This window comes from Pelophylax lessonae (genome assembly GCF_965119305.1).
Source record: "Pelophylax lessonae genome assembly, chromosome: 1".
NCBI lineage: Eukaryota > Metazoa > Chordata > Amphibia > Anura > Ranidae > Pelophylax > Pelophylax lessonae.
In genome coordinates this window covers 455853498-455876756 of record NC_138768.1, presented here as the reverse complement: position 1 = coordinate 455876756, position 23259 = coordinate 455853498, and the positions used below count along the sequence as shown (strand labels likewise).

The following is a 23259-nucleotide window of genomic DNA, read 5'->3' as shown; positions in this document are numbered from 1 at the left end:
ACCTGTTGCTTCAAGGTCTGATTGTTCCAAGATCGGAACGTTTTCAGGGGTTTTATTCAAACGTTTTCACAGTCCCGAAGAAAGAAGGCAAGGTGCGTCCATTTCTGTATCTTGAGGCCCTAAACTGCTTTGTGCGGGTGCAGAAGTTCAGATTGGAGTCTGTTCGCACGGTGGTGGCATCTTTGCATTAGGGGGATTTCCTTGCCTTTATCGGCATCAAGGAAGGTTACTTGCACATTCCAATATGTGTCTGTCACCAATGCTTGCTGCGCTTTGCCGTGGGAGAGGAGCACTATCAGTTTGTGGGGTTACCCTATGGTCTCGCCTCTGCTCCTCGGGTCTTCACAAAGGTGTTCGCCCCATTGCTGGCGTTGTTAAGTCAGCGAAGGATCGCAGTGCAGGGCTACCTGGATGACCTTCTCTTGCAAGCAGTGTCTCCTACTGCTCTGAGGGACAACACAGACATCACTATATGGAGGGAGTGCCGCTGGCTTTTGGATTTTCAGAAGTCTGCTCTGGTTCCTTCAACAAAACTGGACTATCTGGGTCTGACTCTGCTCTAGCCAGAGTGCTTCTTCCTCTAGACTCCAGAAATTGCATGCTGCATTTCATCTCTTGCTGTCCAGCAAGTGGTCGTCCCTCCAGACTTGCATAAAGGCGCTGAGCCTGATGGTTTCTACCTTCAAGGCGATAATGTTTGCACAGTTCATACAAGGTCCCTGCAAAAGGAGATCTTCCCCAAATGGGACAAGTGTCAGAAATCTCTGGACGATCAAATCCGGATGAGCCGAAAAACGAAGGTCTCTGATCTGGTGGCTTTGCTCTCCAGCTCTTCACGGTGGCAAATATTTTCTCCCCCTGTATTGGACAGGGGTTACCACAGATGCCAGTCTGTCCAGGTGGGGAGGTGTCCTGGGTCAGAACCCTGCTTAGGGAGTTTGGACATTGGAAGAGTACAGACTCCCGATCAATGACCTGAAACTCAGAGAGATCAGGCTGTTCGTGAATCACTGGATGGATTGCCTTCAGGGGTGTCCACTGCTAATCAAATCAGACAATACCACGGCGGTGGCTTATGTCAATCACCAGGCTGGAACAAGAAGTGTGTTGGTACCTGGCATTTTTCAGTGGGCATAAGGTTTCATTCAGCCCCTCTCCGTCGTACACATTCCAGGGGTGGAAAATTGGCAGTTAATTTGTCGGCAGGCGTTTGACCAAGGGTACTTGTCCCTTCATCCGGAGGGGTTTCATCAGCTGTCTCTCCAGTGGGGCACCCCTGAGGTGCATCTGTTGGCGTCTTGGCTCAACAGGAAGGTACGGAGGTTTGTGGCACAGTCACGGGATCCGCTACCGAACACCACAGACGCGCTGGTGGCCCCCTTCCCGGTTTTCAAGCTTTTGCCAAGACTCCTGCACAGGATGGAGGAAGGTTTTCCAGTCATTTCAGTGGCTCTGAATTGGCCTTGCAGGTCTTGGTACGCCGATGCCCCTTGGAGACTACCTTTCAGGGATGATCTGCTGTCCAAGGGCTAATCTTCCATCCTGCTTTTCAGTCGCTGGCTTTGACAGCTTGGCTGTTTGAAAGCCAGGTGCTGAAGGATACAGGTTTGTCTGGGTCTTTGATTCCTACAATACTAAAAGCTAGGAAGTCTACTTCTAGGAAGATCAACCATCGTACATAGAAAGCGTACATATCGCTTGTTGTTCACTCTCGCTCTTTTTTGGTGGTTCGGGTCTTGACCTTCCTTCAATGGGGGGTTGAGCAGAAATTGGCCTAGAGTACCATTAAGAGCCAGATGTCGGCCTTGGCAGTCTTCTTTAAACGACCCTCGGCCACGCACTCCCTGGTACGTACCTCCCTTGAGATCTCAACTTGGTGCTTTCAGCTCTACAGAAGCCTCTTTGAGAATATTCAGGAGATTCCCCTACTTACACTGCGCCAGAAGGTGGCCTTTTTGGTGGCGATCACCTCTGTGCTCAGGGTGTCTGAATTGGGGGCATGGTCTTGTCTTTCCCCTTATTTGGTGGTCCACAAAGATGAGGGGTTTCTTCGCCCCTGTCTGTCCTTTTTTCCAAAGTTTGTCTGATTTCCATCTGAATGAGGACATTGTGTTGCCTTCCCTTTTGTCCCAGGTCAAAACATTTTAAGGAAATTGTGTTGCATTCCCTGCATGAAGTTCGGGCTTCCTGGGTGTACCTGGCAGCTACGGAGTCTTTTAGGAAGTCAGACTATTTGCTTATAGATGGGCCTTGAAAAGGACTATCTGCTTCATCTGCAACCATTTCTAGATGGATCATGCAGACTGTGATTCAAGCCTGTTCGATTAAGGGTCAGGTTCCTTTTTTCCCTGTGAAGGCGCACTTTAGGCGTGTGCTCAGTGCTTCTTGGGCCCTCTGTCATTATGCGTCAGTAACGCAGGTGTGCAAGGTGGCTATTTGGTCGTCGGGGCACACTTTCACAGAATTTTATAAAGTGGATGTTGTGGCATTAGTGGATGCCTCTTTTGGCCGCAGGCTGCTGTTTAGAGGCCTTTTTTCCCCTCTTTGGGGATGTAATGTTTTTCAGGTGGGCTCCAGTTTTGGTTGAGCTCCTTTTTACCTGGTTGGCTACGGTTTAGCCTTGGGAATTTTTTTTTTCTTGCTGTTCCCACCCCTCATGTTTGACACTGCTTTGGGACGTCCCAATGGCAAGAAGATCAGGAGCTGTGTTAATCAATGAATGAACGAGAAAATTAGATTTTTGACTTACCGTAAAATCCATTTCTCTAATGTTCATTGACGGACACAGCACCTACCCCTCTATGGAGGTGTAATACTTCTGACACTGCTTGTAACATAACATTTCCTTATAGCAGAGAGGGGGAGTTTACTGCCTGGGACTGCCCATAGGCTTGTCGAGATCTTTTTCTGCCTCGTGTCCTACTCCTACTCCTGTCGGGGGCAGTATAATCCAATGGTCACGAAGATCAGGAGCTGTGTCCGTCAATGAACATCAGATAAATTGGTTTTATGGCAAGTTAAAAATCCCATTTTCTTTCCTGAAATGTCTTACATGTGAATTTAGTGTAGCCTCATGTTTTTTTAGAGGCCTTCGTTTGGCTGTAATAACAAAATTTGGAGGAATTTCAGCCCCCTTATGTTTTTGCCCTGTACCTCCACTCTCATGCTACCATTTTTGAATATCTTGTGGGTGTGCAGATGTGCCAAAAATCTCCACCAGCGCCCGAATCCCAAAACACGCATGCACTCATCAGTAAAACTGTCTCCTGCAATGAGCCGTGGTCATCCCAAGAGATTTGGGGGGACTGGTTCTTCACCTTTCTCATGCAGGTGAGAAATAACAAAGTGCTATGCAGCACAGGTCAGAATTTTTTCTTTTTTTTTTCTTTATCCAGTTGTGGGAGAGGAGCCCAGAGTCAGGTTGTTTTTATTGGGTGAAGTTTCGCTTTTAAAATTGATGCTTTCTCTATTTAAAAGCTTAACCTTTTACAAATTTAGCTAAAGACCAGTATCCTCTGCTAAAATTGATGAACATGATGATATACCAACCATACTATTGACCCTGCTTTTTTTTTGTCCAACTACTTTGTGTTTTCAATGACCATTGCTGTTGACCCAAATGTTTTACAACTGGCTTTTCTCTCCAGATTCGTAACATGGTGGCCGTGTTGGAAGTGATCTCCAGTTTGGAGAAGTATCCAATTACCAAAGAGGCACTTGAGGTGTGTACGACATCTTTAAATTGTACCTTTGCCAGGAATATACCCACTAAAGTATTGAGATATTAAACGCTTTTTTTTAAACAGCCTTCATTCACCTCTGCAGCTATAGACTTTGTGGAGAAATTTCATTTTTATAGTTTAAAGCAGAGCTACAGAAATCTCCGCTCTTTTCTATGAGAGCAGGCCGCCAGCCTTTTAATGTACCTGCAGGTATTTTGTAAACTGTTAAACTATCAAACCCTAAGCCGAGTATTTTGTTTCTAGAACAAAATAGTTTACAGCACAAGCAGCTAGATAGCAGAGTAAGGGCTTGTTTTCAAGTTTAATGTGCATAGTGTGGGTGGAGGTTGTGTTTTTATATGAAGTCTATCTGAGTCAAAATGTTCTTTTAGAGGAAAAAAAATGTCACTAATTTTTATTTTGTTTTTTATAGGAAACCCGACTTGGAAAGCTAATTAATGATGTTCGGAAAAAGACCAGTAATGAGGAGCTTGCCAAACGTGCGAAGAAACTGCTTCGTAGTTGGCAGAAGTTGATAGAGCCAGTACAGGCTGAGCAAGCTGCCAGGGGTACTCCCAACCCACAAGGTTCAGCCAATGGTGGTAGTACCCACAACTGTAAGGGAGAGACCAATCAAACTGCACTGTTGAGCGGAAAGCCTCTTCAGGACCTTAAGGGCAGGAATGATATCCAGAAGGCACATTCACCTAAGGCTGAAAAGGTGGCTAGTCGAAAGAGGAAAGGGGAATATAGAGATGGTACCCAAGGGCTTGCTTGCAAAGCAGGTAAACCGAATCCGGAGCTGATCCAAAATTCTTCACCACTCCCCTCCAATGGAATAGGAGGTAGTCCCCCGGAAAAACTACTTAGTCCTCTTGATGGCAGTTCACAGACTAACCGGTTGGAGACTTCTGAAAATGAAAAACATGGTAAAATCCCAGTAAATGCTGTCCGGCCGCACACCAACTCCCCTGGACTTGTAAAACACTCAAGCACTTCCTCTTTACTAAAAGTGGCCATCCTACAACAGCACAGTGTAGGGTTAGAAGAAACCCATTCTCTTCAGCCACGAAGTCCACGCTGTTCCTCCTACAGTCCTCGTGGCACTAGGGCAGACCTAGTGGCACGGCAGCACACCACATATGCACCAAAGGGTTCTGCGCCCAGCCCCTCTCAAAGGCTGCCTGGTGTAGACACTGCACATACTCCCTCTCACCAATCCCCTGTGGACCCTTCTACACCCCCTGCCATAGCAAAAAGACTAGAGTCTCCTAGAAGGGATTATGCCGTCTCTTCACCTCAAAGGTCTGTAGAGCAGTTAGTCTCTACTGACTACCAACTTCAGCAGTCACCTAGGGTAACCCAACAGCACACCCCACATGGACATCGTAGTGGACAGCCTATCACCGATCCTCAAACACCTCGCAGTAGCTACTCACCAGAGTCCTCAAAAATGGACAGCGATGACGCAGCCTCTGGTTCAGATAGCCGCAAGAAAAAGAAATCTCGTAGTCGAGGAGATCAAGAAGGATACTCAGCAGATGGGAATAGCAAACAAACACGAGTAAAAAAGGATCGTAAATTGAAATTTGATTTTATGACTGGGCAAATAAAACCTTTAATAAACAAAGACCCATCCCAGGCAGAGATTTCAGCCCCTTCAGAACAGCACAGGACTGAGACGGACAAACAAGACCCAAAACTCGGCCAGCCAAATCCCTTTGAACAGACAGACTGGAAGGAGTTGTCTCAAATAGAGATCATTCAGTCCTATCTCCATCGTCAGAGCAGCTTGTTGTCTTCCTCTGGTGTACATACGCAGAGTGCACATTATTATATGTCTGAATATTTAAAACAGGAGGAATGCAGTAAGCGGGAAGCTAGAAAGACTCATGTTTTAGTGCCACTTGCCCTACCGAGTGAGCTGCCTGGAAAAAACAGGGAAGTGACTAGCACTGACTTAGACAGACTTCATAATCAACATTGGCCTGGTGTCAATGGCTGTCACGATACACAAGGCAACTGGTATGATTGGACGCAGTGCATCTCCTTGGACCCTCATGGTGATGATGGTAGATTAAACATCTTGCCTTATGTCTGCCTAGACTGAGCACCAGTCCCAAATCTGCTTTCTCATATCTGTGGTTTTCACTGTAAACCATGGGTCGCTCTGCGGCCAATGCTCAAAATGGAAGATTTGATTGAGAGAGTTCCCTTTTTTTGGGGGATGTGATGGGTTAGGGTTGTAGAGAGCCTGGAAGAGAAGCTTTGTGTCCACTACATCCTGGGAATTCTCTTCCCCTGTCGGAGCTCCCCCCTCTGTCTGCCACACCTGTTCTTTTGTGCTAAATGCTGCTACCAGATAACTTGGCAAAGGATTACAGAAGGGGGTCAAGAAATGCAATGGAATGGTGTGTGCAAGGGGGGTTCCACTTGGAGTTTTGAAACTCCTATAGCAAGTGAGCTATAAAATATATGAAAAAAAAAATAAGTGTTAAGTTCAAACCTACCCTAAGATTGCAAAAAGGTGAATTTTTCCGGTACCTGAGAAAGGGCTGGAATAAAAAAAATATATATATGACAGGTACCTAAATCTTATGTGAAAGAGGATTTAAATAAGTTGAGAGTAAGTTACCTTAACAGAGTATGCATTATTTATTTGAATTAATGTTTTTCCTTTTTCAGATTTTATTTCAATTTAAAATTTGACAGTAAAGTGTCTATAAAGAGGCGCAAAGTATATAAGTGTTCAGTTCCAAGCATCACAGCTGATCCCTTTATGTTGACTAGGGGAGTGTCTTAAAAAAAATCATTCCTTCCTCCCCATCATATTTTTTTTTTTTTTTCTCTAAAGTTTTTTTTGTACCTATCTACCATCACACACAGTTCAGATCTGTAAGCTGCTGCTAGTTTCCCTTTTATAAGCCCAATATAAAATCTACCTTTCCACCGTTTGAAACCCGTTCAAGCCCCAACACATACATACATGTGATTTCTAACAATATTTCAGCATCTCTACATTAGAAATGAACGGTGTTCATTTGACCCCTAGTGAGAAAATTTCTTTAAATTACCCTAGTTTTAAAAACTTAAAGGTGACGGATGGTGCTACCAGCTTCTAAATTTGTCCAGAGGCCGAACACATAAGGCCAGTTGGTATGCTGGGAAAAAAAGAAAAAACTTAAACTACTTGCTACCATTCCTTTTAGATGTAATCTGCCTTATGGGATCTCCATCAAAACGCGATTTTTTTTTTTTTTCTTTTTTTTTTTTTTTGCAAAAAAAAAAAAAATACATAAAAAAAAAACAAAGCCTTAGTTGAATGTACAGTAAGACTTCTGTATTTCTGATATGCAGAAGAGAGCAACTTTGCTAACTTTCGTCCTATCGGTGGACAAATTGTGATATAAATGTGGAAACCATAATAAAAAAAAAAAAATACAAATTGTTTTATAGTTTTGTTTGTTTATTCAGAGGGACTTTATGGCTTGCATATGTATGTAACTGCAAAATGGACATGCTTTGGAATTGATTGGATTTATTAATTTTTTACCTATTCCTTAAAATGTCATTAGAGCATTAACATATCCATGTCATTTGAAGTCCTTTCAGTGTGTTAATATCTGCAGCTTTTATTTACAGCATAGAATAATTAGTTATCCTACAATGATTACCCTTTTTGAGACCCTTCTTGTTATGGGACGACAGCACTCTGTCCCTGGCTCCCAATTGTGTATCGCTATGGTCACACTTTGTCAATGAGTCTACAAGAAGCTGTGCTAGTGCACATTGCACAGGCATATTCTGCCAATGTCGCCATCAAGAAACTGGTCAAGGGCAAATATGTTTTATCAATTATGTATAAAGACAGGATGTAGATTCGAGGAGGCTGGTGGAGATGAGCAAAATGAAAATGTAAAACAAGATAAAATGAAAATTGTGTATCTTAATTGTTTTGGACACGGGAGTTGACTCTTAGACCTTGGGTTATATGCTACTTCAGGTGATGGACATTGGTAAAAACTTTGCTGGGAAATAAGTGTACCCATATCACCCCACCCACTCGGAGAGGCTCAAGTTTCTTTTCGCTAGTATCCTTAGGTAATAGACACCTTCTGTTGAGTTTTTTTTTTTTTTTTTATAGCCAGTGTTTTTCCTCAACTGATACTTCTATCAAGATCTGGCTGCTCATTGTCCTATCATTTCTAGCATTTTCTGGGTTGGTTATTCTCGATGTACATGTTCGGAACTGGACCCCGCAACAGCAGGGCTACTCTGTGTTCCGGGAAACTGGATCCTGCTTTCACTGCTATCACTGGTATGTGGTGCAACAAGTGAGTTAAGCGCAGGGCACTATACAGGATGTCAGGGCTGTGATCCATTCCTGACATCCAGACCTTGAAGACCCCCTTCGTTTGTATACCCATCTTTATGGGTCCAGTGACCTGAATATGGTAAAATAGGTATTCGTGAAGGCTGCAGTTAATTTTTCACTGCCAGAGTTTTTTTTTGAAGTTCAGTTTCTCGCCACATGCTGATTCCTGTGGACTCCTATGTTGAAGCAGTGTGTTCTAGTCTCTGAATAGATGCTCCCAGTGCTGCTCATTCCCCACGTATTTTACAGAGCACAAAACAACGTAATTTCTAAATGCCTTTCCCTACTTTTAATCAAATTGGGTGGGCTTTATAGGATTGGCCCAATTCAGAGGTTAATCTCTCCTCTTGCTTAAGGGAAGTTTAAGAACGGATACTGTTCCCACTGTGAACCTGGCCATTCTTGCCCTAAATAATTTGTTTTCATTGATGAGAACTGGAGCCAGCTGACTGTCACTGCTCTCTGCTCTGCCCCTATAGCACTCAGTCACTGCTGTCTGCTCCAAATGGGTTGCGAACTTGGCAATCGACGGTCATGTGATCACTCAGTTCTCAGACTTAGTGGCAGTGGTGGAAGTTATGGAGGTAAGATACTCCTTTAATAGCGACCACAATGTAATGGGGTTTTACTCCCCATCTTTCCATATGTCAATGCAGTTTTTTACATTGCTGAACTCCCCAGGCCTTGTGGTGATACATTTTTTTTTTTATCCCCCTAAACGGATCCCAATTCTCATACTGGGGTGCCTTGGAGATCTTTTTTTCTTTAAAAAGCTCATGGTCACATCTTTGACCACAGTCTGTGGCAAGTTTCCCCACTTCGGGGGTCACTAGAACTATACTCCTCACTATGCAGATTCTAGCTTCTTTACATGAACCCCTGTTGCTACACAGGTCTCCATGGCTTAAAAACATCCTCCTTCTCCATAGCAAGGTAGGGATCAATTGGTTACCTCTTCCGTGAACTAAACATTCCTTCTGCTCACCACCTCAAAAAAATTAGCCTTGGCATCAGTCTACTTTTTCAACCTAGAACTGAAAGTTGTAATTTCTTTTGTTCCTTGACTGACACAGCTCCTGATTCTTCTTAACCATTGGGTTATACTGTCCCCTATGGTAGTAGGACACTAGGCAGGAAAAAGCTTGACTACACCTATGAGCAGTCCCAGGGGGTATACACCCACTCTCAGCTATAGGCACTCCGTTTTTTTTCTGCCTAGTCAGGAGTAAGGACCTAGTTCCTTCTTGGGATCTTTGGTCCTGGCAATTTTTAAATGCGTTTTTTCCCCTCTTTTTATTTTGTTCCTGTGAGAACTACAATCAAACGCTGGACTGGGCGACGAACTGCATAATATAGATCCTTATAGTCCCCCCCCCCCCCCCCCCCAGTCCAGCCAGCGAGCGCATGCAGATCACAGCTGCACGATAGGTCGGCCGCGACATAGCTCCACTGGACGGGGCTGGTCTGCGAGTTAAATGTCTCCACAAGGTTGCATACGAGTCGCAGCGTTTCCTCCTGGCCGACATCCAACATTAGGGTGAAGCAATGTCCTTGGCCAGAGCGGTGCCCACCTTGTTCCTGGTATGGTAAGTAGCTGTCCCCACTATCCCTGGAGGGTTTTGGGGTGGACGTGGGCCCCTTCCTGGGATGGTAGGACCCCTGGGTTCCCCTCCCTTCCCACCTCCTTTAATTTTTCAGTCACTTTGGGTCTTTTGCACAACAGGGGGTTGAGCAGGGTTCCCTGCCATCCAGGGGGTTGGTGATTAGGGCAGGGATGCCCTCTGGGCTCCCTGCGGTGGTTGTTTAGGGGGGGGGGGGGAGTGGATAGTTTAGCATCCATGGGCCTCCCAGGGCTGGATCCAGCCGAAAATTTAGGACACGGTTTTGCCGCCTACTATTTGGAAACTATGTGAGGCTTCCCCTGTGAGCGTGGCTGAAGCCACTGTCTCCTGTTTGGGCATCCGCCTTCCCCTCCGCTGCCCCTGGGTTTTTGGCTCCGCTGGGGTTTGCGTCCTGGCAGCTGGGTGCCCTCAAATGTAGGACGCAGTTTGCGGCCTACTAGGTTATACAGCCAAGTCAGGCACCCCGCTGTTGGGGGGCGGCCCAAGTGCGTGTAGCTGGAGCCCCCCCCCCCCCCACTCTTTGGGTTTCTGCCAGGCTGAGGCTCGGTTTAATTGCAGCTGGGCGCCCACAAAAATGAAGGCTGCAACTTGCGGTCTGCTGGGCTATATGGTCAGCTTGGCACTTCCCTTGAACCAGGACGTGCTTTGGCGCTTCACTTTTAAGGACTATCTTGCCCCCATTTCGCTTGCGTCCTCTGACGGTCGCAGCCAGTTCGGTATACCTTCACGAGAGGGGTAATGGCGCTCTCTGCAGGAGTAAGCTAGGCAGTGAAGGGTTAATAAAAACCCCTCACACTGAGACACACCTAGTGGGCTGTCCCTCAGCCATTATCCTGACACAGTTAGCACTGTTCTCCAGTTTCATGCTGCCTAGCGTCAGGAGTAGGTCTAGGTCTTCCCAGCTGGGACCTATGTCTCCGTTCTTTCTTCTAGAAACAATTTTTTTTTCTTTCGAAATAGTCTTTTGTCTCTTTCACTCACTATCGCTAGTTAGTCAGGGGGATCCCTGGAGGACTACAAGCGACAGCAGAGCTGGGCCTCGCACTGAATAATCTGGATCCTTATGGAGTCCCAGCCTGCCAACGAGCGTCGCAGGTCATTGGTGTGCCCTGGCCTCGCAATGACAGTGCCCTGGGGACGGGGACGAGCCTGCGAAGATCCATCTTCGCTGGGATGTTTCAACTTCGGAACACCTGTGTGTTGCTAGCATCCCTTCCTGGCTGACGGCACCCCCGCTCAGGGTGGGAGGTGTTCCGTATCGGAGCGGAGCCCGCTGTCCATGGTATACTGCGTGATGTTACCCCCGTGTCCCTGGGACAGTTGTCTGTGGGGTGTTATGTGGGCCCACTCCTGGGAGATGGCAGAAAAAGGTGGTCTCTGTGGTATCCTCCCTTCTGGCTGTTTTTTACGGCCCCCTACCTCCCTGCCCTGCTGGGGGAGCACTGTGGTATACGCTGCTATGGAAGGGGGGTGTGGGGGCTTAGTGCATTCTTGGGGGTATTTTTGAGGTTCCCTGTGGTGGCCAGCCCCTGGGTTTTACACTAACTTGGCACTGATCGCTCAGCCGTCATTTTGGGTGAGGGCAGGCTGTTTTGGCTTCTCTGTTTGCGCAGCAGCCATTTTGCGAGTGCTTCCTCCCATTTGTTTCTATTAGGCACCATATTACTGTGGCTCAGGATGCATTTGCCTCTAGTGTGAGTAAGAGGACCTGAGGTCACTTCCTTTTTTATTTCTCTTCACTGCAGCAGCGTCTGGAGGTCTGGGCATTTTCCTGCAAAACTGTACTTTCTCTGTGGCTATTTTAAAGGGCCAGTGTCCCAAAATATTTATTGCAAATTGGAGTCCCAGGGTAACAAATTCCCTGCAGACCTGGTCGGTGCTTCAGGAACCCCTGTATCCTTTTCCATGGCCTCCTTATCTGCTGCACTGGTGACTTTGGCATCCAAGGTGGATCTGCTGATGTCTGAACGCACTACTCTTAAATGGCCAATGCCCTCTGTCTTCTGACTCAGAGCCTGAATTTTTTGCCACGGACAACGTCCCCCCTGAGGGGTCCCAGTCCTCTCAGATGTGGAGGAAGTGGTGTCCTCCTCCACTGCGGCGCCGGAACACTCTGTAGTGGATGCACTCATTAGCTCCGTCAAGGAGACTTTAAATCTTGATGATGAACCCACCCAGTCAGGTAAGCGGGTGCTGTGTCAGGATAATGGCTGAGGGACGGCCCCCTAGAGGTGTGTCTCGGTGTGAAGTTTTATTATCCCTTCACTGCTTAGCTTACTCCTGCAGAGATGCCATTACCCCACTCGTGAAGGTATACCGAACGGGCTGCGACTGTCAGAGGACTCAAAAGTTTTTGGGTAAGTTCTTACAAAAACTATTTTTTTGTGTGGGGCACCTGCCTTGTTTTAGCAAGAGTACACTTCCTGCACGCATGGAGGGCTCAGAGGGTGACCCCCTTGTTTTTTAGCCAGGTCAATAGGTTGTCCATTTGTGGACCCTTGTGGGATCGCAGTCGTGGCCTCCCCTGATATGTTTTCAGGGTGAGCTCAGTATATTGCGACCCTACTGGGTCTGCGTCCACGCACCCTGAGTGCTCAGATAGTGAGGATAATTCTTCTGCTCTAGCCGCCTAAATAGGTGCTGGTGGATGCACGGTTTGTGTCAGTGCGCGTTAAACTTTAAAAATGGAGGTTGCAGCTGATGCTGCATCAGAGGCACTGGTTCCTTTTGGCACCCACAGGCCCTCCAAACCGGCGAGGGTGTTCATCTTTACCTTGACAACTTGTCACAAAACAGTGGGGTTGTCCAAAATTCAGTGGTTGCTAGGCGTTTTTTTTTTTTGCTTGTGCTATCCTTATGAGGATTTACTGCATTCAAGGTGGACGGCCCCACCTCTTGTGGGCTCACCAGTTTCCAGGTCAAGTTGGGTTACCTTCATCCCATTTGAGTCCCCGACCTTTACAGGTCCAGCTAATAAGAGGGCTGATGCTCTGGGCTGCCAAATGTGCACTGTGGCTGGTTCGGCAATTAGGCCGGTAATTACTATTGCCCTGGTATTTCAAACTCTGACCGAGCGGGCTAAGCTTTTACACTGGGACCTGGAGGGAGAAGAGCTTCCCCCTTTCTTTGAGGCGCTGGCGGACCAGTTGGTCCAGGGGCTGCAGTTTGTCTGTGATGCCTGTGGATGTGGCCCATTTGATTTCTAGGCTGTCTGTATCAGCAGTTGTCCTTCGGTGTATTGTCTGGCTGAAATGCTGGTCTGCGGACTAGACTTTGAAGAAGGCTTTATCTGTTCTCCCTCTTGTAGGGGATCGCCGGTTTGGAGCTTCCTTGAATGACATCGTTAAGTGTCTCACAAGGGGGAAGAGTACTCTTCTTTTGCAGGCTACTAAGGGCAAGGAGCCCCATCATAGACATGGGCCGTTCTCCTTGGCTCCTAAGCGGCCTCTTCGGGTCTCTGGGTCTCAAGGCAAGGGATCAAAAGTCAGGGCCTCCATCAGAAGTTCCAAGAGGACCTGGTCTGGCAAGCCAAGAGCAGGCTCTTCCAGACCTCTAGACAAGGCTGCCTTTGCATAAAGGGGTGCCCTCACCCGTATCTGGGGTGGGGGGGGAGACATCTTCGCTGGTTAACAGATCCATGGACCTCCCCAGTACAGGTCAAGTGGGTCCACCAAGTTATTCAGTCAGGCTACGAGATCGAGTTTGGTCTTGTCCTCCGGAAAGTTTTTTTTTCTTCCTCCTAGGTTGGGTACCTCTCTTCGGGGACATATGCTCTACATGTGCTATGGCACTACCTAGTGTGATGATGCATGATGGGGGCCCCCATCCTGCAACTTCTTCTGTTTGGACTCTCAAAACACCTTGCTTTGGAAACCAGCAGGTCTTGGTTAGGCCTTGCAAATACTTTTCTTAACACCTTGGCTTCCCACGCCTTGTGCAAGAATCTCCTCTTCATCACCATTGCAACTTTCTGTGCCTCCTGGGGTCTTCCTGTAGGTGCTAATGCCAATGCAGAGCTCTCCTATTCTGCTCCAAAGGAGAACTCCCTTATAAGGGGAATTTTACAAGTGGAACCACCTTTTCTCCATGAAATCAAACCTTTTCCTATTTTTCACACCAGCGTTGAACCCAATTTTTAGCACTTGGGGGAATCTGAGGAAGTCCTGATGTACTGGTGGAAGTACTTGTGTCCTATACTGAACTTTCAACATATGGAAATTACAATATAAAAGGGGAGAGAAAAATTCCTGCGCTAAGTTAAATAAATGACCGTGTATTCAATATGAATTATGTGAGCAGCTAGCACCAAAATCAACTAACAGTGATCAATAACCAAAATCTTTACAAAAAGTGCAGCGCTAAAGTAATGTGAATAATAATGTGGCAAGTGGAAAACCACAAAAAAACATACAATATAAGCAAAATAGGGTCCAAAATACTGAATAAAGTCCCAAAACAGAAATGCAAATGAAAATGAATCCACATGCAAGGTGTTGAGGAGAACAATCCTTTTCAGTGACACCCAGGGAAAAGTGAAGGATGGGGACACCTCTGTGCACAAGTATCACAAGCAGCTTACCAGAACTCCTTGGCTACTCAATTTAATGAGACAGCCTCTCCCAGCAAGATGTTATACCAATGTCACCAGCGGTTGTCAAGCTCCAATGCTTCATAATCACTCCATCATATATGCATGAGTATATAAAAAGAATAAAAGCCCATAGCGTAATTCCGTAACATATAAAATCCAATTTATTAAAAGAATACTACTCACAATGAGAAGGTAAAAAACAGGTACATAGAACAGTGCGGCGTCCCGCAATTGTCCAAAGCAGCATCAAGCAATGTAAAGCAGCCGGCTCCGTAAGGGGGCGTGTGGACTTTTTGTAAAGAATATGGAAATTACAGGCATGTCAAAATTAAGTACTTTTTGTTTCACTGAGGATGGATGCCCCATAAGAAGGCAATGTCATTGCCTTCAGGGGAACCCATACTGTGAGTTTTCGCAAAATTTTGCAGCATTGTCATACAACACATGAAGTCATGCGCTTTATCTCACACATGCACAGTAATATGGACATTTTAAAAATAGTGACACAGGGACTGAGGCAACTCAGAGGCAGGACAAAAAAAGGCAAGGTATGAGGGGTGGGAAGAGTAGGTCTTCTGTAGCCTTGTAACCTTAACAGCTGTAGTTCTGCTTTGACCTACGTATGGGGGGGGGGGGGGGGGGTTGATGGTTGGGGGATATTTTTCTTACGGGGCTAAGTTATCCTGGAACTCCAATCTTCCTTTCCTTGGATTTCTTTATCACCACCTGCGGGAATGCCATTTCACCTACTTTGAATGCTTGACTTATATAGGTGGGCGCAGGACAGTCATATATGGCTGCTAGCCATGAATTCCCTTACCAAGTCACATCTCTACGTTTTCTTTTGTTTTTACAGGGTGGTGGTCCCTCTTTGGAATTCATTCCACATCTTCCATCAATTCTAGGGGGTTATATTACCTTTTGTTTTAGGCATTCTGCCTTCAGGGAACGAGTCCCTTGAACTACCTGTGCCACCGATTCCCCTAGATTAGGGTTCTTTACAGCATCTAGCATCTGGCGTTCTCAAGGATGGCCTGTTTGTGCTTTCAAAACTGCTGATCCCTGCTTTGACTGCAAAGTGCTTCTGCTGTCTTCGGTCTTTTTAGTTCCATTGTGCCTTCTTGTTCTGCTGTGGGACTGTTGCTGCAATTCGGTTGTTTTTGTTGGAACATCCCATGGTCTAAGAATAAACTGTGTACTGTATGTTTTAAGATTATGGAGAATTTTAGCATACCTGTATATTCGAAATTTTGAGTTCAGTACATAACACTGGTCCCTCCTCCTACTCTGTGATCCGTGATTACTACTTGGTAAACACTGGAATCTGACTGGGCGGGGTTACATGGGTACACTAAGGGGCAGTTCCCAGCAAAGCTTTAGCCTGTGTCCTGACGGTAGTGGCCTAAAACCCATGAATATGGTATTTACAGGTACAATAATCCATTTTTGAAGGTAAAATGAACTGTTACGCTGATTTGTAAAGTTGCCTGGAACAATTTGCACATTAACAGCTTTCAACGGTCATTGATCACAACAAATTAAAGTATCTAAACCTACCATCAGCAATGTACATAATGTCAACATAAGGACCTATTCACATTATTAGCTGCACCAGAACACAGCAGCTGGTGTGCTGTATGACAGTGATGGCGATTGTGGTGCATTGCACGGTTTGCTTTTCATTTTTGAAATATAAACTTTATTGAAAAGTGACATTTGATTAAGGCTGGCCATACACTATACAATTTTCTTGTTCAACATTCCTTTAGATTTACCAAAACCATGTAATATAGGGTCAAGCCTACAAACTTTCAATTTGTATGCAATCAGGCAGGCCCTTGTACTACATAGTTTAAGGTAAATCTAAAGGAAATTGAATAAGAAAATTGTATAGTGTATGGCCAGCCTAAGTTTTAATGGGGTGCTGTGCAAGGCAGTGGATTGTATCGATCATGCTGAAAAAAGTACTTCATGCCATCTATTTTTTTTCTTCTTTCCAGTGCACTGAACCGCAACATGGTGTAAAGTGACCTTTATAGGAGACCTTTTGCTTCATCTTGCGGTTAGATTGTGCTGAAAATCTTCCCAACACAGTCCTATCTCACCCAGTGTGAATGGGCCCTTAAAGAGGCAATAAGTAAAATTCTTTTGAGTTTTGGATGCTAGGTGTCTAATTACATGAGAAATGTCTGCTACTGATGACCTGTTTACTGAAAATAATTGTCTGGCTTGATTCACTGATTCAAACCAATATGTACAGTAGACATTCTGCCTTCACTTGCTGCAGTTTTGTGACATGCTAGCGACACATGGGGCGGGTTTTTCTAAAACTGATGCGTACAGAATCTGGGGACCAATCGCCTTCTATGTTTTTTATTGTCAAAGCTTAACTGAACAAGCTGAAGTTAGAAGCGGATTACTATGCGCAGCTGCACCAGATTCTGTATGCACCAATATAACAATTCTCCCCCACTGTGTATATAAAAGAATTAGCATGACTGCCAGGCAACTAGCATTTTCATATGGAGGTTCAGCAATGCAATGTTTTTCTACCTGTATATGTCCCTATAATTGTTAGCCAAGATACATACTATAGATTTAGGACCATTTCACACTTTTTCCTGCATTTTTTCCTTGCAAGAAAAAATGTTTAACTTTAAATCCTATGGAACTTTAAACCCCATTGGGTTACAATTGCAGTGCGTTTTGAAATGTCCTGCATGCTGCATCGTTGCGGTTTTGAAAACTGCACCAAAACTTTAGTTTCCCATTAAAATGAATATAAATTGCTGTTAAAAAAAAGAAATGCACTGGCGCAGGCAACCCAAAATCTCACCAGAAACTCATCTGAAACAGATTTTTGCTGGAGTGGTGTGAAAGTACCCTAAGGAGCTAGAATACTTAACAGGTAGAAATATAGCTTTGACCTTAGACTTTAAAGCCCAATTTCAGGCACAGCCACTTTAAGTATTAAACCTTTATTTCTCTATCTTTAATTGACGGACACAGCTCCTGATCTTCTAACCCATTGGGTAATACTGCCCCCTACAGGAGTAGGACACTAGGCAGAAAAAAAGCTTGACTATGTGCAGTCCCAAGGAATATACACCCACACTCACCCTGACTCTGCCTAGTCAGGAGTAAGGACCCAGTTCACTGCTGGGATCTTCGATCCTGGCAATTTTTTTTCCTTTTTAATTGATTTTTCCTGTAAGAATCTACAATCAACTGCTGGACTGGGCGACGGGCTGGATATTTTTTTTAAATCCAATGGTCACCCCAGTCTGGCCAGCGAGCACGTGCAGGCCTCAGCTACGTGCTAGGTTGGCCGCGACATAGCCCCACTGGACGGGGGCTGGCCTGCGAGGTAAAGCCGGCAACTGATTGACCGGCTTTTTGGAGGGGGCTGTACCTGGTGGGGGGTCCTTCTGCTCAGGGGGTCTGGACACTGGAAGAGTCCAGACTGCTGATCAATGTACTTGGGGCACTGAGCAATCAGAATTTAGATCATTGGATCGTCTTCAGGGTTGTCCGCTGCAAATTCGATCGAACAATGCTGTGGCCTGTGTCAATCACCAAGGGGGCACAGGAAATGTCCTGGTGGCTCTGGAAAAAGCCGGCATTCTAAAGTAGGTAGAACCTTTCGTTCCAGCCATCTCTGCTGTACACATTCCATTGGTGGAAAATTGGCAGGTAGATTACCTCAGTCGACATGCGTTGGACCAGGGGGAATTGGTCACTTCATCCGGAGGTGTTTCATCAGTTGTGCCTCTGGTGGAGTACTCCAGAGCTGGACCTGTTGGCCTATCGTCCCAACAGGAAGATGCAGAGGTTTGTAGCACGGTCCCGGGACCCTCTGGTGGATGCCACAGACGTGCTGGTGGCCCCGTGGGGTCAGTATCGTCTGATTTACGCCTTTCCCCCTCTCAAACTTCTGCAAAGACTAATGCACAAGATCGAGGCAGAGGGGATTCTGGTCATCTTAGTGGCTTCAGACTGGCCTCGCCGGTCTTGGTAGGGCTGGTCGTTGATGCTCCTTGGAGACCTTTCTCAAGGAAGATCTTCTATCCCAAGGGCGAATCTTCCATCCTGCTTTACAGTCGCTGGCTTTAACGGCTTGGCTGTTGAAAGCCAGGTGCTGAAAAATAGGTTTGTCTGATTCAGTGATTCCTTCACTGTTAAAAGCTAGAAAATCTACCTTTAGGCAGATCTACCATTGTACATGGAAGTCGTATGTTGCGTTATGCGAGTCTCTTGGAGGTTATCTTCGCTCCTTTTTGGTGGCTAGGATCTTGACCTTCCTCCAACTGGGGTTTGAGCAGCGCCTGGTCTTAAGTACTATCAACGGTCTTCTTTCAATGACCATTGGCCACACTTTCCTTGGTATGTACTTTTATTTGGAGAGTTCGACACTTGGCTTCTCCGGTGTGTGGTCTCCATTGCTGCCTTGGGACCTCAAATTTTTAGTGCTTTCAGTCCTCCAGAAACCTCTTTTTGAAAATCATAAGGAGGTTCCCCTGCTTATGTTATCCCAGAAGGTGGCCTTTTTGGTGGCAACCGCTTCTGCATGCGGGGTGTCTGAGCTGGGGGTGTTGTCTTGTCGTTCACCTTACTTGATGGTTTACAGAGATAAGGTGATTCTTCGCCCGTCTGTCATTCCTTCCAAAGGTTGTCTCCGATTTTCATTTGAATGAAGACCTTGTGTTGCCTTCCCTGTGTCCCAGGCCAAACATCCTAAGGAAATTGCCTTGCATTCCCTGGATGTGGTTCGGGCAATTAGGGTGTACCTGGCAGCTACCTAGTCTTTTAGGAAGTCAGACTCCCTATTTGTGCTCACAGATGGACCTCAGAAGGGGTTGTTGGCTTCTGCTGTGACCATTTCCAGATGGATCACACAGGCGGTGTTTCAAGCCTATTCAATTAAGGGTCAGGTTCCTCCTTTACCTGGTATGGTGCACTCTACTAGGGCGATTGGTGCCTCCTGGGCCCTTCCATCAGGTGTCGGTGATACAGGTTTGCAAGGCGGCTACCTGGTCCTCTGTGCACACCTTTACAAAATGTTATGAAGTAGATGTGTTGCATCTGCGGATGCTTCCTTTGGCCACAAGGTTTTGCAGGCAGCTGTTTAGAGGATCTGGTCCTGTTTGAGGGTGTTTTTTTTTTTTTTTTCAGGTGAGATCCAACTGTTCTTGGTTGAGCTCCATGTTTCCTGGTTGGCTATGATTTAGCCTTGGGAATTTTTTCTGCTGTTCTCACCCCTCATGTTTAACACTTCTTTGGGACGTCCCAATGGTTAAGAAGATCAGGAGCTGTGTTCATCAATGAACGATAGAGAAAATGGGATTTTTGCCTTACCATAAAATCCATTTATCTGATGTTCATTGATGGACACAACGCCCACCCCTCTGTGGAGTTTGATTTCTTCTGACACTTCTTGTAACAAAGCTGAGTGCCTATAGCTGGAAGTGGGATTATACCCCCTGGGACTGCCCAAAGGCGTAGTCAAGCCTTTTCTCTTACGTCCTCCGAAAGTCGCCGCCTCCTCTAAGTCATCACTGTTGGGTATTGACTTCCGTTCTGCAGGAACAGCTAGGCATAAAGACTTAGTCAAAAGAACAAAGGCATTTGCATATACACACCCATGGGGGCTGTCCCTCTGGTCAATACCCCCCTGCAGTGACCACTCCCAACTCAAGTTTCTTTCTGCCTAGCGTCAGGAACAGTTAGGCTTCCCTGTGCTGGGGCTACAGTCTCAGCCTATCTGATCTCTTTTATTTGATTTTTTTTTAAAATGTCAGTTTTCTCTTGCTTTACTAGCTGTTTATTTGTCAGCTTTAGTTTTTAGTCGATTCTTCGGATGAAGATGGATTCCTGCAGAGCTGGGATTCGGACTGACCGCCCTGGTTCTCCAGGGCAGAGGGTCAGATGGACCCCCAGCCCGCCATCAAGCGTTCAGCTATGGTTTGCCCTGGCATTATGAACGACCCATCCCTGCTCGCAGCAGGGATGCAGCCGTGAGGTGGCTACCTCACATGGACGCATCTGCCCTGCATGCAGTGCAATGTCCCTGGCTAACGGCATTCCCTGTCAGATGAGGACAGCGGCTTTCTGTTCTGAGAGGCTTCCCCACGCCATCTGGTACAGGTAAGTACTTGTGTGGGGCCTCTGTCTGGGGTGGCAGTCTGTGTTGCTGTGTGTTCCCCATGTCTGTGCCTGTGTGAATCCCTGGTGCGATCCCTGCGGGGATGGCTTGTACATGCACTGCGGTGCTATGTGTTTTTGGGGGTCCCTGTCCCTGTGTCACTTCTGTGTTTGGGGGGTACAGACTGCGTGTGCGGCGACCGCAGCGGGAGAAAACCGCGTGGTCCGCCATTTTAAGAATGGGCAGGCATGTTGGGCTTCTTTGTGGGCTATCTACATGCTGTTTTTGGCGCCATCCGCTGCCATTTTGCGGTATGCCGAACTATCGTTCCGACCGCATGTTCGGCGGCCATTTTGGCAGAGCCTTCAATGCAATCCAATGGGGCAGCCATTTTCCCTGAGTCGTGCAGCCTATACGTTCAGCCTAGGACATCGGTGGCAACACTCTGCGGGGCTCTGCAAGTTATTGCTCTCAATTTTTTCTGTATTGTCATTGTAGCTCAGTTTTTTTTGTCTTCTCCTGTTTGGGGGTCTTTTGTCGCTGTAGCGGTGGGCTGCGCACTCCGCAGCGCTCTTAAAGGGGCAGTACAATTTTTTTCTTTTGCACTTTTTTTGTCGTTTGAGCAATGGATTATCGGGACAGAATATTCCCCCCCAAATCTGGTGGGAGTCCCCAATTCTCCTGTGGCCCCTCTGAGACCTGATTTGGACGCTGTAGTGGCATCCTTGGTGTCAATCATGGAAATGCTGATGGCTGAACGTGCTGCTACAAAAGAGGCTGGGATTGTCTCTCTCCTCTGATTCAGATGGTGATATGGCTGCTGCTGCGAGCGTGCCCTTTTCAGGGTCTCGCTCATCCTTGGACCCGCTGGGGTCTGAGGGGGAGGCAGAGGTGGAGGGGGTTAATACCTCTTCCCCGAGGTCGCCAGCAGAGCGGGCGACCATGGATGATTTAATTGTTTGTTACGGAAACACTGCATTTGGAGGATGAGCCCAGTCCTCCGGGCGTTGTGTCCTCATTTGGGACGCACAGGACCCGCGAGTCGGCACAGGTTTTTTCCTGGCCCGCTGAGTTTCATTACACGGTTAATGAAATGTGGCGCACGTTAAAACGTCCATTCCTGGTACCTAGTCGGTTCAAATTGCTTTATCTCTTTGCTCCGGCTATGGAATCACGATGGTGTGTGCCTCCACAGGTTGATCACGCTGTGGCCATGTTAAACAAGGCTACACTGGTTCCTGCTGAGGATACCCCGGTTTTCCGGGATCCCACGGACCGGCGGTTGGAGGCTCTTGCCCGCCATTCCTATCCGGTGGCGGTTTCTTTGCTCAGACCCATTTTCGCGTCCGTTTTGGGGTTCAGGTGGCTGAATGGACTAAGGTGCCTAGGAGGGGATGCAGCCTTAAATGAGGCCCCTTTAGTGGCTCGCCTTTCTAGTGTCTCGGTGCGTCACCGGGAACTGATGTGGCGGAAAAGCTGGTCGGCTGACCAGTCCTCGCAAAAACAGTTGCTGATCTTCCCTATGCTGGCTCTCGCCTTCATGGCGAGGCGTTGGATACCCTGGTGTCAGGCGTCACAGGGGGCAAGAGCACTTGCTGCCCCAGAACCCGACGAACAAGTCCTTTCGAGGCAAGCGGGGTTCTGCGCCTAGATCCACTCAGAGGTCCTTTCGTGCCTTTCGGAACCAATCCTAGGGCAAGCCCTTCAAGGCCCAGGGCAGTCAGAAGAAGCTCTGGGTGGGTAAGCAGAAGTCAGGCTATGCCGGCTCGGCGGGTCAGTCCGCCTCTGCCTGAAGGGGCATCCTCACCCATTTCTGGAGTGGGGGGCCGTTTGCACGGTTTCCTCCAACTTTGGCTGCTCCAAATTTCGGACAGGTGGGTTCAGGAAATCATTCGATCAAGATGCAAGATCGAATTCCTTTCCCGGCCGGCGCACAGATTTTTTCCCTCAGATCTTCATTTGCCTCTGGGGCGTCTGCAGGACCTGCACCACGCGGTTCAGGACAGTCTTGCTAAGAGGGTGCTTGTCCCAGTGTCTCATCGGGACAGGTTTCGGGGGTTTTGTTCAAATCTGTTCACTGTGCCAGAAAGGAGGGCAAAGTGCGTCCTATTCTGGACCTGAAAGCGCTGAACCGCTTTGTGCGCGTTCGGAAATTCCGTATGGAGTCTCTCCACTCGGTGGTGGCTTCTCTGAACCCAGGGGACTCCCTGGCCTCGATAGATCTCAAGGATGCGTACCTGCACATCCCCATTTTTGAGGGTCATCAGCGGTACCTTCGGTTTATCGCAGAGGACCACCACCAGTAAGTGTTGGCGCCGGTTCTGGGCCTGCTGAGGGCTCAGGGCATTGCGGTCTTGGGTTACCTGGACGATCTTCTTTTAAGATCGTGTGTCAGCCAGGACCTAGTGCGCGATCTGTCCACCACGGTACAGACGCTCCAGGAGTTCGGATGGACCATCAATGTTCAACAATCTAAGTTGTCTCCATCGGTTCGTCTTCCCTATCTGGGAATGATTCTGGACTCTGCTCAGGCACAGGTGTTTTTGCCGGAGGAAAAGCTCCGGGCCTTGCAGGACGAGCTCAAGTCCCTCAGGGACAATCCGTCCTCGTCACTCAGGACCTGTATGCGGGTGATTGGTGTCGGCTTTCGAGGCGATACCCTTTGCTCAGTTTAACACGCGGGCTCTCCAGGCGGAGATCCTGGCCAGGTGGGACAGACTGCCTCTGTCTCATTGAACCGTCAGACCAGATTGGCTCTTCTGGGATGGCTCCAGCCCCCGTCGGTGGCGGAGGGCAAGTCCTTCCGT

General features: G+C 47.2%; 1 protein-coding gene across 1 annotated transcript in view; it reads left to right on the top strand.

Moving 5' to 3' along the window:
• The window catches only part of MED26 (mediator complex subunit 26), a 78997-nt gene extending 72004 nt beyond the window's left edge, over positions 1–6993 (top strand). Inside the window, exons 2-3 of the mRNA XM_082269131.1 lie at positions 3648–3722; positions 4156–6993. Coding sequence (XP_082125257.1) covers positions 3648–3722; positions 4156–5832 — 1752 coding nt within the window. The 3' untranslated portion in view covers positions 5833–6993. The remainder of the gene's footprint in view (positions 1–3647; positions 3723–4155) is intronic.
• The last annotated feature ends 16266 nt before the right edge of the window (positions 6994–23259 follow it).